Genomic DNA, 17,281 nt, shown 5'->3' with positions numbered 1-17,281 from the left:
CGGTTTCCAGCGAACGAAAACCCCAAATTTCGACCAACACTAAAATTCACCAAATTTTGCTGAAATGTACAACTCAAGGAGATGAACATTTTCATACTTGGGCCGAAGTCTAGTTCGGCTGGGAAATGCCTAAAAACCTCTTCGATCCGCCGGAACCTTAGAAATGGATGTGCTTCGATTCTCCTTTCTCGGTATTTCGCCGCCCCTACAACTGATCGGCCTTTGTTCCAGGGCTCAAAGGGAGTGTAATGGTGGAGGAGATCGACGAGATTACATTAAAAAATGGTGGATCGCCATCGATGAAGCCTTCCGTGTCCCGTCGCAAAACGCCATAAATTAGCCTAATTTCCGTCCAATCTTGAATGAACAATGAAGGAGAAGAAGTGTGGTGGTGATTGCAAGTGATGGTTGGGTGCAATTCACCTGAAAAATGGCTAGGAACCATCGGAATTTAACCGAGTCGAACGGGTTGGGTGTGTGGGTGTTCGGGTCGACGAGATCTGATGCTCCTCACCTCTCTCATTTATCTCATTTCCCTTCTTTTTGATTAGGCAAATTCCTCATCCCTTTCTCTCCTTTCTCTTCTCTCTTTTCCATCCCAAACACACACGTGGCTTCATCCCAGCCATTGTTGCTCCAACAAATCTAGAGCCTTCCAGATTAATAACTAAATGACCATTTTGCCCCTAACTTCGTTCGTTAATAACTCATTCGTTATAACTCCAAATTGCATTCTATTTGTGCTCATGCGCCCGTATCGACGAGTACTATCCAAATATGTAAAGAAATATGGAAAATCACGAAAGGATCAAATACTTCCACCAAGAATCCTGCTTAATCCATTAAGGATGTTTTCATCATTTTACTTATCGAAAGAAAAATTATACGCCATAAATATAAACGTGTTGAAACTAAGAATACAAAATATGTAATTTTAAATAGTGAAATCCGGAAATGGGATTTCACATTCATTCCATTTAAATTCTCTTGACACGTGGTAATTTAACTCCATAACCCGTAAATTGTACGTTCTAGATTCAGATGTGCTACCTCAAAAGTTATGGCGGGAAGACAACAATGATGAGGAGTGTCATGTTATGTGTGTACAATAAACAAGAGGCAGCTCTTTATATTAATGATTGGCTTCGGCTTTTGGTCACACGAATCTCAAGGTAAGGTGTTCCAAAATTTAATGGTGAGATTATTCAGAGAATCTTCTTTAAATAGCGTGGTTCTCTTTCCTTTCTTCTAACTTCTCTTTTCCAAACTTCGGATCAAAGTATGGCTTTCCTTAGTTTCTATCATATTCCACCTCTCGTATCCATTCCTTACTTTGAGTCTTCGATGATTAAGATATGTAGCCAAAAAATTTGCACAACCCTTATTCGTTGTCATCAAGAATTTGTAGAGGAAGTAAGAGTGAGCATCAACCTTTCAATAATGAGCTTCCTTCCCTTATCAGGTCTTATAGTCCTCATACTCTACTCCATAACGAAAAGCAACATCCTCCTAGCAGTCTTTGTGTACGGGTTTAACTTGAGCAGAGTGTCGAGATTCTTCCATGGGTGCTTCTTAATTGGTGCCCTCTTAGTATCTTCCTAAAGTAAGTTGGACAAGCCTGAATAACATGGATCTCTATTACAAAAGAAAGAACACCCTTCTTAGATAAATTTTGTGCTAGGGGTAATAAGTAACACAGAAAAATATTGAGAACTTTTCATCCTTTGTTTCCTAAACACGGAATAAGTTTCTTGTTCGACAATCTTTCCGAAGTAAACCAACTTTGGAGTAATAAGTAACACAGAAAAACACGAATAAGCTTGTAGGCCCGGACATAGCTCTAAGCCCCCCTCGATAACTTTAGTTTGGAAAAATGTTATCTCCCAAACTTAGTTTTTATAAATATTTTCATTGCAATATTCGAAATACCACCCTACTCCAACAACAGGGCCAAAACCCATGAAAAATCTTTTACTCCGAACTTGTTATGATGCATTGGTCGGATTAAGGATTAAAAAGTGATGAGTCTTATCTGGAATGGTCTCTGATTCTTAATACCGTTCCAAGCTTATTTCTTTAAGTATGATTTTATGCATGTTTGCTCGTTCACACTACCTCATTCCGTGTCTAAGAATTTTTTTTGTCGTAATGTGCCACTCAGAAGGGGTTTTCCTTCTTAGTCTAAAATGCGTGTCCGTCACTAGTGAATCTTAAACAAAAGGTCATTGGAGGCCCTGTCTCTTAATGTGGGTCAGAACATCTTTGAAATCCTTTTGTCAAACCTTATGCCTTGGACCTAAGTGCTTCTGATCGGGCTACACTTAGCTGACTTAGCTAAGGTATTTCCACGTATTAGAGCTCTACTAGAATAAAAATTCATCTTGAGGATTTCCTAGTCTGGATATCTCATTGGGACCTGCTCAGCCACAAAATGGTCGCTGAGCGTACTTGACTTAGTACGTTGGTTATAGAAGTAATTGTACTATGGGTAGGAGTCCAGATCGCCCTTTCGGTTATTCTCTCAAATGACGTATAGCCTAGGTTTGAATTTTATAACCCACAACTCTTAGGTTGTATAATCTTTTCGGAAGCCGAATGGTGCATTGGAAATTTCAAATCCGGGGGCGATGTCCCCGTGTCTATAGTCTGCCTATCGTAATTGCGCTTAATACGGTTTGAGCCTCCTAAGCTGCTAAACGAAACATCACATAATGTGATATAGGAGGCTCCTTTGACACTATTACTTTGAGTTTTTAGACATGCAATTATAATTGTATTAGGATTTATTTGGAAATATCATTAAAATGATTGAAAGTACTTTTGGCAAAATTATTTTTGGATTCCAAAATCACTTCAAGTATTTTTCATGATTCCTTTTCATTTTTACTGATGATTGATTTTTAAAATACTTTCACTAACAACGCTTTTATTTATTTTGAAAAACATTTTCCAAAGAGTCCTTAGACTACATAGTATTATTCTCTTTATGCACGAATCTAAATTATATTGAAGGAAACTTTGAGGAGCTATCAATTAGCCGAGTCATGCTACAGAGCCAAAATAAAACCTTACGTATAATGAGGGAGACTCTCAAAGTCGCCATCATCAATTGTGTCCTTGTAAACTTTGAAATTAACATCAATAATAAAGTCCACTTTCTAGAATATTGAAGAAGTTTAGGTTGACATTTTCTATTAAGAAACTAACGTCCTGTATGATTTTCTCTATTTCTTTAGTTAAAAAGAGAAGCAAAATATTTACTATTTAGTATAATAAGAAAAAAATGGAAACAAGGAAGGAATGAGAGAGAGTAGGGTAAAATACTATATATAGTATTAAAAATTAAAACTATAACCTAAGATCTAAAATATTTTATATATATATATATATATATATAATATAGTCAGGGACACGTACTTGCATGCATGCCTCCCAATTTGTTAGATGAGTAGTGCTATTTACATACTTCATTTTACATGCTACACACTGTTATTAATTTTTGTTCATTGATTTTCTTCAATTCATTAAATTTAAATGATGAAAATTTAGAACATGTGTGAAAAGTAAAAATAAATGTGGAGCACCACCCTTATTAGATAACATTAAAAAGTTAATGATAGTCCAATGGTCCCATTAACAAATTGACATTGTCGTCCCCGAGTGAGGATTCTCGCCGAATCCTCTTTGTGAGAATCTCATCCGTTCATTATACATTATACTGTTAGAAATCATTGTAAATTTTTTTATTTAAAATTGAATATAAACAGTACCTGACGAAAACTGATCACACTATATATGATGACATAATGTAATTAGAAGATTCCTAAAATCCTCATAAAAAGAATCCGACGAGGATCCTCTCTCGTCGTCCCATCCTTTGTCTTGACTTTTAAAGTCTTCAAGTCAATTATTATTAACAAAGTACCTTCGCACATAAAGCGTGCAAAAGATAAGATGTCCTAGTTCAAATTGAAGAATTCGGATCCTCGTGGGATCTTTTTTGTGATGATTTTGGAGATCTGTGAATTATTTATTGTACAACATACGGTTAAAAATCATTTTAAATATTTTTATTTAAAATTAAATACAAAAAGTACCTGATAAAAAACTGATCACACGATCTAAAATGAACAGACATAATTTACAAATTCTCTTGATTCCCACCAAAAGGATCCGGACAGGATCCTCCTGGCAAATTGAAAATGTAATTACTATTTAATTCCGTAATTTGTTTCCTTGTCATTGGATTGTGAACATGATAGTCAAGCTTGATTTATTTTAAGTAATAAGAAAAGAGAAATGACAAGGATATAAAAGTTTTTCTTCTTATATTTTTCTTTTTATTTTTAATGAATAACTTGAACGAAATCGAGGAACAAAATTAAACGATAGTAATGCTAGGGAAATTAAGTTTTTAGACAAAATTTTATAAACTAAACGACATAAAAGTTGATGATTAGATTATTACTGAAGTTTATAAATGTGTTCATTTCTATTGGTGACACATCATTTAGTTTGTAAATTTTATCTTCCTAATATTACCCATTGAACAATGATTTGGACTCATATGTAGTTTTATTTCTCTAAAACAACCAATGGCATCATTTGAGAGCTGAGAGCCCTTCCAAAAACATAATTTACTTCCAAAAACATAATTTATGTATTAAGTAGAAGTTTAAAGATTGAAATCATGGAAAGTTGTTTATCCATTTGATTGTCTGGTTGTAGTGGGGTTACACAGAGTAGAGCGTGAATCGACATGGTCGTATATTCTAGGTTTTATCAATTTTAGCATGAGTGACATTTTCTTTTACAAGGGCAAGATTCACATTCGAATATAAGGGGAGGACATCCGCTTAAATCAAAGTTTTTGTGCCCACTTCTATTAGGTTTTCATATTTAATGTCACTACTTTTTAGTTAGGTTTTTTTTGGCTAAAATAATTTTTGAGATTGACATAACTCTTCAATATGATCCGTGACATTAACAATCGACAGAATTGGTCCTTGATTTTGTGTATGGTAAATCATTTTTTATCCTTCAGTGAAAAATTTGTACATATATATCCTCGTTAAGTGTTAGGGTTGGTTTGACAAAATTACTATTGAAAAGGTGGTCACATGGTCGTTCACGTGACAATTTAACGAGGATATTGACAGACTTTTCACGGAATAACCAAAATGATTTATTGTGAATAAACTCATGAATCACTTCTATCAAATTTTTTTATCAAATACCAAAGTGAGAAGTTACGCTAATTTCATACACAATTTTAGCTAAAAAAAGAACCTTTTAGTTATATGTTAATGTATATGCCTGTCAACATGTTCTTTTGTTTTGCTTTTCTTAACCCCATTTACTTTGGACAAGTTGTGTTGCCCCTATTTTTGGTTGGCTTTTTCTCTCCTTCTTGGTTTTATCTCTGTGTTATTTCTTTCCCATTGACCTAAAGCTAGAGAACAACTTGTGATAGTGTGTGAACCCACCCCGGCGCCCCCACAACACCCCCCCCCCCCCCCCCAACCCCAACCCCAAAACAAAAAACCCTAAAAACAAAGTGACCCACTAGAAGAAACCTTAGCCAAGAAAAGTTTTATGAATGATTTGAAGCATTCAAAACCTCTGGATAACCTTCTATATGAAACTAGCTACCACAAAATGCATTTGTCCTTTGTATTGAAATGGCAAGAGTCATGCCTCTAGCGTAAAACCACCCTCGTCAAGCCCACATATTAAGAAAAATACAAGTCTAGTTTATATCCTTTTTCTTTATCGGGACAAAAAATGTCTTTCCTTTTGGTTTTTTTGTCAACGGAAAAGTACTCCATTAAACAAGGTTCTAGAAAGATAATACATGATTTGAATTTTTTTGTCAATGGAAGAGTACTTCATTGAACAAAGTTCTAGAAAGATAATGCATGATTTTTCAAAACATGAAGGGCACGCTTGATGCATAGGATTGGTTTGGCTTGAACTAATTGTAAGGATTGGCTTGGATTGGTCTGACTTGCATTGGGTGTGTGTTCTAGTTAGGCTCCTCATCTTGTAGAGAAGATATAATCTCAACTTATTCAGTTGTTAATTTATTCGATGTTTAGTATATATTAAAATTGATGTTGAATATTCTAATTTAGTCCTAAACCGGTCATACAAACACTCCGAAATTTCTTTCCTTAATGCATTATATTTGTGCATGCATGCTAGCGTTCGTAGAGTAGTCTCATGTTCCCAACATCTTAAACCCTGAATATTATGGTTTATGAATCACTTCCCTATGCATGTTGTCATTTCAACACTTTAATTAAGCATATCTAAGTTGTGAAAAGATTTGAAACCAAACAAATCGATTCATTAAATTGTAAATTGTTCGTGATACACGATTCACGAACAAGTCGGCGAGTCGGTGACATGTCGGCTAGGATTGAATTTTATAAAGCAATTGTTTATACGTACTTCGTTACCGATGCATGATGCATGCTTGCTAGGATATTATAAACAAGTCAAACTTAGAAAAAGGCTTTCTGCCTTGTGAGAAAATGAAGGGGGACAATGAAATTCTTTATCCAACTTGTGTGTTGATATCATGTATAATTTTAGTTCACTTGATTGATTTCATCCAAAGTCTAAAACTTTCGATCTCCTAATTCCATGATGTTTAGCAAAATACTAATATATATAATATATTTTTTATATATTAGCTCATTCAGAAAACATGGGGAAATTTTCAATTCAAGTCCTCACCAGGTACAAACCACAAATACAACTAATATTAGCTAATTCAAGTCACAGGTTTCTGGTGCAAATGTGTTTGGGCTCTTTGGATATGTTTGTGTGGGATGCCATAATGGCACCAAACTCTTCTAGTGAATGACTATCAGTATATTTCAAATTAAAATCTCCTCATTTTTTTTTTTTTTTTATATAAGAGATATCCTACCACACATCGATGACGGATTAATTATTTTTATCCTCTTTATGCAATTCCAGTACAATATGAGGCAACAACAAATTTATGGCCTTCTGGTCAAATCTTAAATGGTACGCAAAAAGTAGAGATAGTCGTCCCAAAATATACGTTTGTTAGAGTTCAAACTTAAATTGGGAGTTCCAAACCATTGTTGGAGTTTTATTAGGCCAATCCCTTAGGATTAATCCCCACATCTTATTGTAAAGAAAATGAACCTATCATTTCTACGTAGCCAAAATGAAATATCATATTTTCATAACAACCCTAACATGTTGATATATGTGTCCAAAAAAAAAGTTGGGATTGGATAGAAGAGAATGATTTTTTGTTAGATCCCACATCGTTTAGGGGAGAGGATCCTCTATGCCTTATATGTACATGCTAGCAGGAGGCTGTTTGGGAGCTCACTAGCTTCGGGTTCCGTAGGAACTCCGACGTTAAGCAAGAATGGGCCAGAGCATTCCCAAGATGGGTGACCCACTGGGAAGTTCTGCTCAAGTGAGTTTCCAGAAACAAAACTGTGAGGACGTGGTCAGGGCCCAAAGCGAACAATATCATGCTACGACAAAGTCGGGCCCGGGATGTGGTGAAGCCCGGGTTGGGATGTGACATAATTTTTTTCAAGTAATCACAAGGAGATTATACATGAATTCTTCTCCCTTCAAATCGTACTAAGTTTTCTTTTCGAGTAATCCATTTCCTAACTTCAAGTTGGCCATAATTATTTTTCATTTATTCCTTTAATCACATGTTGAAAATAGTAATTTGTCCATTCCAGTCTAATCATCCATACGAAACAAGGCCGGGATTTCGACACAAATCATAATAAAAATTCATGACCAGCCTATATATTACATTGTGAATCGTTAAACAACCTAAGTAACGCGAATCTTAGAACTCCCATGCTCATAACTATACAAAATACATTCTTCAAGCAATTATCATTGCATTAGTGGAGAAATATAACATGCAAACCCGTTGAATTAAGTAACTAATCAGATCCATCTTCATCAGATGTAACCTCCGAGCCTTCTTCCTCTTCATCATCTTCGTCGATCTTCAAGGTTTCATTAGCAGTCATCTTCGATAGTGCTGCGGTCTTGCTTGCTCTCTGTGAGCGAGCGCTTATTCTGCCAAGATTATTAGCGACAACGGAGGTGGGTGAGCTATCTTCATCATCGGAAGATGACTCTTCAAGTGTCACTCGTTTTCTAGAACGGGTTGGCTTAGTGGAGCGAGGAGCTGGGGTCTGCGGCATTTCAACAGAAACATTGAAATCCAAGTTGAAGCCTAGTTCTAACTTACCTGCACAATATATATATATATAAGCAGAAGAATGAGAGATTGTAATCATAAACGATCTCACATACAGCAAACATACACGAAAACTACTTAAAATGATTGCAGTCCCATAGGTAATTTGTCAGTGAAACAACCCCTAGTAAGGCAAATCAATTTAATGAATGAATAAATCCTTTCGATGGTAGTCCTAATAGCATGTTAAGGATTTTACCAAATATAAGATTAGCTTGATCTTTCGACATTTCCTGATCTGGATACCTATCTTGTGCCTTGAGATGGTCAGCCATTTGCCTTAACTCTTTGAGAAGATCCTTCTCTGCTGATGCAGATTCTACCACACGAATTAAAAGCCTCCTCATTAACTGGATTGCCTCTTGCTCTGATAACCGGAAATGGAGCATGACAAGTACTCTGCATAATGCTGACACATATGCCTTCTCTGCAGGTGTCTTCTTTGAACGGAAAGTAGCAACCTACATAAAGAAGGTATCCATAACTAAGATCATAATCACAGCTTCAGAGTATGGCATAAAGACCAATCTCTTGCAAGTTGAAATATTAACTTATAGCTGTGGCCCGACTTAACAAATAACCATTTAGTAATTTAATACTACAGTTACCTCTGCAGCTATGCGTATGGCAAGCCCCTCCTCACCACACTCCAGTGGAGGTTCTTCTATCACTTCTGGAAGTTCCCCGGTATCACTTTGTTCCTCTGCTCTATTTTTATATAAGGGAGCCTGCATGATGTGCAGCATAAAATGTGATACTTGGACTGCACGCTTACGCATATTAGAAACCACGGAAGCAGAACCTCCAGCAGTGCCATTGATACCCGGCCACATAGAACGCATGACTGGAATGAAAGCCTTGGCTATACACTTCTGCATCAAATAACCACAAGATTTCAGGCTACTGGCATCATCTATTGATATACTAGAGGCACCTCATGTTAGACAAATAAGCACTACTTGCCTTGTGATTAGCTGCGAGGGAAGGGTAATTCTCAAAGAACACGGATAAGCACTGTTTCAACCTGGTGAAAGGTTTTGTATTAAATTGGAATAAGTTGGTTTTCTCCAAATTTGAGTTGGGATGATTTCACTTGTAAAAAAGGATACAGAAATAAATAAGGCACAAACACTACCTCTGCAAGTTTTTAGATTCGTTGCTGAAGTACAGGGTAATGAGCTTCGATAAAAGCAAAGGATGTAAAGAAGCAGGCATGCCTTGGTAGTTCTCACTTAGAAGAAGAATTTTTGCAAACCCCTCACCAAGAGCGGAATGAACAGATTCATTTTCATCACTTGCTAGAGAATTGTCCCAATCATCTTTCATAATTCCAGCGTACAAAAGATCAAGCAATTTAATGTTCGATATCCCATCTGTATCAGAAAGGTTTAAAGGACTAGAAGTTATATCATACTCTTGAACTTGTGTCGAAATGTCCAGGCCTGTCACCCTATCAACTTCCTGAGGATTATGCCACATTCCAAGATCAAATAATGCCTTGCAAGCAACTATGCTAATTGGAGCTGGTCCCTTAATAAATGAAAGCTTTAACTGCTTTACTAGTTCCTGGCTTGGCTTTTTATCTAACAATCCAAAAAGCCCAAGACACCTGGCTGCAATCCTTTGGACTTCCAAGTGAGAATGTTTTGCCTGCAAGTCACAATCAAGAAAAGTTGTAAACTCCTCAAAAATAAAAAAAGAGAGGTGTTTTACAATGTTGTGTGGACAATTAGAAATGTATAAAGAAACCTTATCATACATGGAAAAAAATGTTGAGTGCACCAATTATTAAGCACCTTTCATTTACCTTAAAATCGCTTTACAGTAAAAAGATGAAATATATTACATTTTAATAATTATCCCCCTATGCTATCTCTTAAGTTAGAGGTTAGGCAAATCAAAGCACTGACACTCGTTCCCAAGTTTTTCTAAATTTAAAGTAAATACATGAAATAAGTTATTACCGCTGGAAGCAATAAAGATTGCAGTAGTTCAGTAGGCTCAATAGCTTTCCCTTGAATCCAATGATATGACCTTGCCTTCTCCAGGCAAAGGCCGAAAACAGCAAGGCAGTGCATCCACTGCAGAAAATCCGCTGTTCTTTCCCTGCAAGGACGAGCAAGTTCCTCTACAACGCCAAGAACAACTTCTTCAAACTCACCACTAGCAGCATGCACCTTGCTTGCTAATCCAAACACAGCTTCAGCCCAATCTCTATCACCACCAAGATTTATTCCATCTCCAATAACAACCATGTTTCCATACTCATCAACTTCATGGTCAAAAGGCTTATTCAGCAATTCCAGCACAAACGTACTAGCAACCTTCCTGTTTGTAACATCGGAAAAATCAAGCATTGCACCAAGCAATAGTAGCTGCCGACATGCAAAGCGATAATTTGGTCCTGATTAAGAAATATAAAGTTAGGTTTTATAGTTGGATATAATTCAATGTTCTTAACCAAATGAAACTTACACTCACCAGCATCAATGTGAGCTTTGACTAAATCTATATAATCAGAAATTGTTGCTGGCAGAATTTTCTCAAGAAGGTCACTGGTGTCTGAAGCTTCCGCTGCATATACTGTTGCTTCAGTGCCCGTTGTAGAAGCAGCATCAGAGCCTTTTGCCTGTTCAACCACAATTTCTGAGCTTTAAAAATGAGGTGCAAATTTGTTCAGTATATGTAACTTAAGAACAATATACCATTGGAATAGATGCCCTGTTATAGCGTTCCAGACATGGTTTACATATTTTGCCTTTTCCGCACCCACTGGCCACTATCTCTCAAATTTTCATATGCCTTTCGACAGTTACAAAGTAAATCGGTATAAACGTACTTGTGCTTCCATCTGCAGGTGCCTACATATCATCCTCCAATAAAGAGCAACCTCCGCTTCCATTAGTTGAATGCTTGGAGTGCAACGTGTTGAATCACCTAATTACGAATTGGAAGCATGAGCAATGAGACAGACTAATATACACACTTTAATACACATACACATAGAGAGTTCCATATCGGAGAGTAGCATATTGAATTGCCATCAGGATGGTCAAACAAGTGGGATCATATCTAAATGTATGATCCTCATGCGAACTGAATCTAGTCATGATGACATGTTCAAAAGATGTTAAGTTCTTTAATTCGATTTATTCGGTTGTACTTTTGAAGAAGTCTACCCAAATATACATTTTTCCAGTCATGCGTGTGCATGTTTTCTCTTCATTGTAAACTGCCAGACCTTGAGTTTCTATGAACTATCCCAAATATATGGTCAAGTTTGTTCCAACAAGTTGGATTTGGAAAATAAAATAAAATGCAATGCACACATGCAAGTAATAAAAAAGAGGTTCAGAATACTATCACACCTTCAATTCTCTCATTCGTAGATGATATGTAGTGCCGAATACTTTCACCATCGTGTAATTTAATCAAACCAGCTTTTAACAGTGCACAAGCCACAGACTCCCCAACCAATTCATAGGTCTCAACATCAAGATACTTGAGTAGCTCTAAAGGGTCTCCTTTGCAGCAATTATTTAACCATTCATCTTTCATTAACTTAAGACACTCATTTGAAACAGCAACAGAACGATCAGCAAGTCCCCTCTGAAGAATTAATGTTCTATGCTTGATACTACAAAAGCAGAAAAAGAAAGTGAGAAAATAAAACAAAAGACAACACCCCAAAAATTAATGTACTTTAAGAATATGCCAGCTAACAATAACAGCTGAGGAGGTTTACTATATATAAAACTAGTAGCTCACATATGATGAGACACTGGTAAACACCACGGTTTACAGAAAAAATGACCCAAATATTATCATCAAACAAATAATGTTAAGTCAAAAGATTCTCCCACTTTGCAAGTTTTATGCCCCTTCATTTTAAAATTCAAATCTGTTTAATTCTACATTAACAAATTTTTGTGACCACCCCTTGGATTTTCATCAGATGTTGTAGTACTGCTGCAGGAGATCAAAGGGGGCAAAATTGGAATTGCACCATAACTTACCTCAGACTTTGAAGAGGAAATTTACTAGCTAGAACATGGTATGCTGCTTTGCGCACTGATTCACTGACATCTAATGTACAACCAATGATTGCTTGTGCAGTTGCATTTGAAGGAGGCAAAGATAACACTATTGCCTTCCGAACCTCCTGCAAAAATGCCAAAGTCAGATACCAACAGATTTGTGCAAATATTTGAGTCATAGTATTTCCTTTGGTGAATAGTACTATTGCAAGCTATAACATTGAAAAGAGTAAACAAACTTTTGAGTATACCTATAATATGCTGAAAGGTTTCTGGACAAGACACAAGTGTATTATATGGAAATGATGTTGATAAGGCCTCTGTAGGTAGCATACTTTGTTTAACATAGAGATTAGTGTTTATCGAATTGTGTGCATATAATAAAAGAGAGGCACTCACCACAGTTTGTTCTACAGGAAGCATCTCAAGAAATAAATCAAGGATATCGCTGTTCTCGCAATCACTTGCAAAACGTGAAAGAGCTCTAACTGCACATGTACGGATTACAGGGACCTTGTCCCCCGCACACAACTTCATACAATCTATTACTTCGTCCCAGAGATCACTGCTCACTTCTGCATCATCTGGTAATTGCACGATGATCTGCAAGAACAAAAAATTATGTCAATTGTCAAGCCACAGGCAAGAGAAAAATGTTGCAAAGTATGAAATTCACACAATCTATGAACTTAAAATCAGAGAACACGAAAAATCGGGGGGAGTTCAACAGTATTACAGTGAAGCCCCTGCCAAGAATGAGTGACGCTAATAAATTATCACCATATAAGTTCAGTGTAATATCTTAAAGTAGATACATCAAATGTTACTTAACTCAATTTTAAGGTGCTATTAGCTCAAAATTAAAACCTCGAAGAAAATAGCTCTAATAAAACCATGACGCAAATAGCTCTAACAATTTATGCTACCTTCAGATGAAAGTTCATCAATTTGAAAACTGTTCGGCAGCTTTTGGAGAAATAATTCATGAGTTACATATAAAGCATCCCTAAACCCTAAATCTATCACAAACCAAGATTAATACCTTCTTCAAATCTCATGACCTTCGAAATTATACCCATCTTCAAAATCATAGACATTCAAATCCCAAAAGTAACAAAGCCCTAAAACCTTAAATCCCAATTGCCTCTCAATTTCCCAAATTCAGTAACCAAACTAAAAACACTACCTCAGAAACAATCTGGCAGGCTCGGGACCTCGAAGTCTTGTTGGCGGCGTAGGACGCCGGTAAAAGGAACCTGAGGAAGTCCTTCAAGAAAGCGTCGGATTGGGAGACATTGCCGGAGTCTCGGGCGGTTGCAAAGGCGGAGATGAACCGGACTATGCGTTCGGCCGAGGCAGTACGCCTCTGGAAGGAGAAGAGGGGAAGTAGAGTTTTGCAGAATGCAGAGAAGAAGAGGGAGGAGGACGACGTTTTTGAGCGGAGGGCGGAGAGCTCCTTGAGCTTGCGGTTGTGGCTGGCGTTGGAAGTCCGAGCGTCGTCGAAGATTTGAGCGATTTTGAGCATCAAGGGCTTCTCGTCTTCCTCCGTCGGTTCCGCCATGGCTCTCTGTGACTGCGAGTCGGTCGGTCTCAGCCTCTGAGGAAATGAAATGGATCTGACGATTATTTGGCACGTCACTCAAAGAAAGATTGCTCTTTTTGAATTCGAGCGGGAGCCTCTGTTTATTTGAAAGAGAACGGAAAAGTCAAGACAATACCAAGCCCAAGCCCAAGCCCATGCCCAAGTTATTAGTTGTTGAAGGCTGAAACCCAATCGTCCAATGCCTTCAGATTCAACTCAAATCCCAATAGAAGGAGCCCTATTTTATATATGGGCTTAGAGAACATTAAAATAAAAAATTTGTCTCGGCTCTAGATTCATCTCCTCCTCCTGAGTAACACCTAACAAATTTTAGAACATTACTCGTACTCATATCTTAAATATTCCTAATATTAGGATAGTCAATTGAGCATTGATGATTCGTAAGGATCAAGATATATTATGTCTTCCAGTTTGAGAAAGTGATGGTCTCAAGTCAGTACTGCAAAGGCATCAAGTATGTAAGTGCTCAATAGAGAGTGAATTCACTAAATGCGATTAAACGCAAAGCTTGGTAGCTCGAACTTGTAACTAAGTGAGGTATTAAATTGATTGATTGTATGAGGCCGTTGAGTTTGGTACTAGACCTATAGAGCACACCCTACCCGCACTGGGTAGGTAGCTAATAAACATTTGATACTGAACACGATCAAACAAGTGTTCTCATATAGAAGTTTTTATTACGGGGAAAGTTTATAGACACAATATTGCAATTAGTTTTTGGACCTGACGCACCATGGTTAGTTGGTGCAGAATCAGGTTGTGAACTAAATTCACCAAGTTAAGCATCAGATTGCACGTCATAGCTTGTGAGTCCGAGGTCTCTTCTTTGGTATGAACTAATCATGGCTTATGGATTGTATTTCTAACGATTATGTAGTTGTTGAATGTTGAGTGATTTATTTTGGTAAGTGTAACTCTTTTTAGTTGTTTTTTCTAGAGCCCACATTCTCTTTTATATACTCTGTTTTTAATAATGTTTACGTTTAAACAGTTGTAAGGTTTTGGGCTGTAAACCATAAACCCATTCTAATTATTATTCAAAAATTGAGTCTCGCTTGATTATAAGCTAAAATGCATAATATCGTCATTTAAATGAACAAGTGACCGAACGAGCGATGGAGCTAGTAATTGTAAATAACACTCTTTCATTAGTAATATATTCATCATGTGATCAAGAATATAGACAAAAAGGAGCTATCATCACCAAGGTATTGCCCCACTTTGTTCGGAACCCAATTTACCCAAACCTACATATCTTGAAGATTAGGAGAATCCTAGTAAGTTTGTACCGTTGTTTCTAAGATGTTTTGCTTCAAAAGGGAAATCTTGGTATATAGATTGAATGGATATAGTGGAAAATACATGACATTATTTGAGTGATTTATTTTGGTATGTGTAGCTCTTTTTTGTTGTTTGAGGTTTTTCTTATGTGGTTTTAATCATTTTTCTTTCTTTCTAATTACTCTGATTTTTTAATGTTGACATTTACAGTTGTAAGGTTTTGGATTGTAAACCATAAACCCATTTTAATTATTACACAAAAATTGAGTTTCACTTGATTGTAAGCTAAAATACATAACACCGTCATTCAAACGAACAAGTGACCGAACAAGCGATGGAGCTAGCAACTGTAAATAACACTCTTTCATAAGTAATATACTCATCATGTGATCAAAGAATATAGAGAAAAACGAGCTATCATCACTAAGGTATTGCCCCACTTTGTTAGGAACCCAATTACCCAAACATACATATCTTGAAGATTAGGAGCATCCTAGTAAGTTGAAAATAAGATGTTTGGCTTCAAAAGGAAAATTATGGTATATAGATTGAATGGATATGGTAGCAAATACATGACATTATTTGAGTAAGAATATGTTCCATGCATGCATAGAATATTATTGCAGATTGATGGATAGACTTGTATAGGAAATGGTAACCAGCCAATGAGCCTTCTTGTAACTATCAACAACCCACCAATGTCAGCAAGTATGTTTTACAAGATATATACACAAATTCAAAGCCTGCCAAATTTGGCACCAGATGCCAATTCCCATAGGCCAATAAAGCGGAACACAACAACTAGGAGGCCAGCAGGTGCAGTCTCCAAGTGACATTGTCCCGCCATCCGCCAAAAACTTTGTGTGGCTACTTGCCATTGCCACTGCTAGTGCACAACAACAAGGCCTAGGCCTAGGTCTGTCGAGGTCAGCTTTGTAATCCATCAACTACGCCAAAATGCACGATAAAATACTTTAGCTTAGGGCACAATGTGATTCCTTTATGCTTTGAGCAAATATAAAAAGTTTTGCATGAAAGCGAAATGGACCATAAACATATGTGTGTGAATATATATATATATATGTGTGTGTGTGACGGATTCGTGACATAAATTTTTCATACAATGTTTAACAAATATTTTTGTGTGGCAATCCCTTTGTATTGTATTTCAACGATCTAAATCGTCTATCTTCTAGGTTTTCTCTCAAAGATCACGTCTACCAAAAATCACTCAAATCTGAAATCATATGACCATCAGATTAAGAGTTTAGAATTTTTTTGTAGAACCGTATTCGTTCATTGTATTCACTACAATGATTGTCTTAATAATTTTAGATTTATCTAATTTTTTTTGTTGATACCATTGCTATTACAAAGTTGCAGTTGTCAAGATGTGATCGATGTCGACGATATGGCTGTAAATATATCGTCGTTATTGTACCTGCAACTGCAATTTGAGTGGAACGTTGAAAAGATGTATATGTGTGTGTATCTAGGAAATTGAACTGCCAAAATCACCTATCTAATTGTTAATATCTACTTTGTATTAATGGTAAACAACAAGAAAATGATTGAGACAACTCCTAATTTCAAAAAATACGGACCGATTATTTGAGGCATTGAGCGGGTCGTACTTCTAATCTTAGCCAAAATTTGATTAGTTGACCTTATGGTTGCCTTACGTTTTAATGGTGACAAGGGTAAGGTTAGCCTCTAATAGAACGAGTGGCAAAGAGAGGGGTCTGCTACATCTGTTTTGCAACCATAAAACCCTGGCTCGTTTGGTTTACTGATGGGATTGGACTTTAAAGATATGATTAGATTGGCATAAATTTGTAAGACAAAATTTGTAACTCATGTGTAAAAATATGTTAGATAACCCACTCTATTGTAGATTCATAACTTATCATATATAATTATGTTCGTCTCATATTTTGACACAACAGACAGCGGACTAGACATAAGTCTATTTTAATTGGTCACAACCTATCTCTTCAGCAAGCGTGGCCATATATATGTAATTAACTCTTGACGGCATGCCTTATTTTATTTTCATGGTCCACTAGTACCATGTATATG

The 17,281-nt window shown here is 36.6% G+C and overlaps 1 protein-coding gene across 2 annotated transcripts; it reads right to left on the bottom strand.

Moving 5' to 3' along the window:
- Positions 1–7,718: 7,718 nt before the first annotated feature.
- Positions 7,719–13,973, bottom strand: LOC137741050 (uncharacterized). Of its 2 annotated transcripts, none has more exons than XM_068480856.2 (12): positions 13,505–13,973; positions 12,718–12,921; positions 12,298–12,443; positions 11,650–11,918; positions 11,121–11,218; positions 10,763–10,910; positions 10,246–10,685; positions 9,417–9,931; positions 9,245–9,305; positions 8,890–9,153; positions 8,481–8,742; positions 7,719–8,272 (listed from the first exon to the last, which is right to left on the bottom strand). In XM_068480856.2, the coding sequence occupies exons 1-12, from the start codon at positions 13,877–13,879 to the stop codon at positions 7,959–7,961; spliced, it is 3,096 nt and encodes a 1,031-aa protein (XP_068336957.2). In that variant the 5' UTR covers positions 13,880–13,973; the 3' UTR covers positions 7,719–7,958. The 2 variants fall into 2 exon arrangements, with proteins under 2 accessions (XP_068336957.2, XP_088556532.1); XM_088700406.1 differs by having other exon boundaries at positions 8,528–8,742.
- Between the last annotated feature and the right edge of the window lie 3,308 nt (positions 13,974–17,281).

This window comes from Pyrus communis, chromosome 9 (genome assembly GCF_041283825.1).
Source record: "Pyrus communis isolate YQ-2024b chromosome 9, ASM4128382v1, whole genome shotgun sequence".
NCBI classification, from domain to species: domain Eukaryota; kingdom Viridiplantae; phylum Streptophyta; class Magnoliopsida; order Rosales; family Rosaceae; genus Pyrus; species Pyrus communis.
Note: the sequence above shows the minus strand (reverse complement) of the source record. Positions and strands in the feature narration are given on the sequence as shown.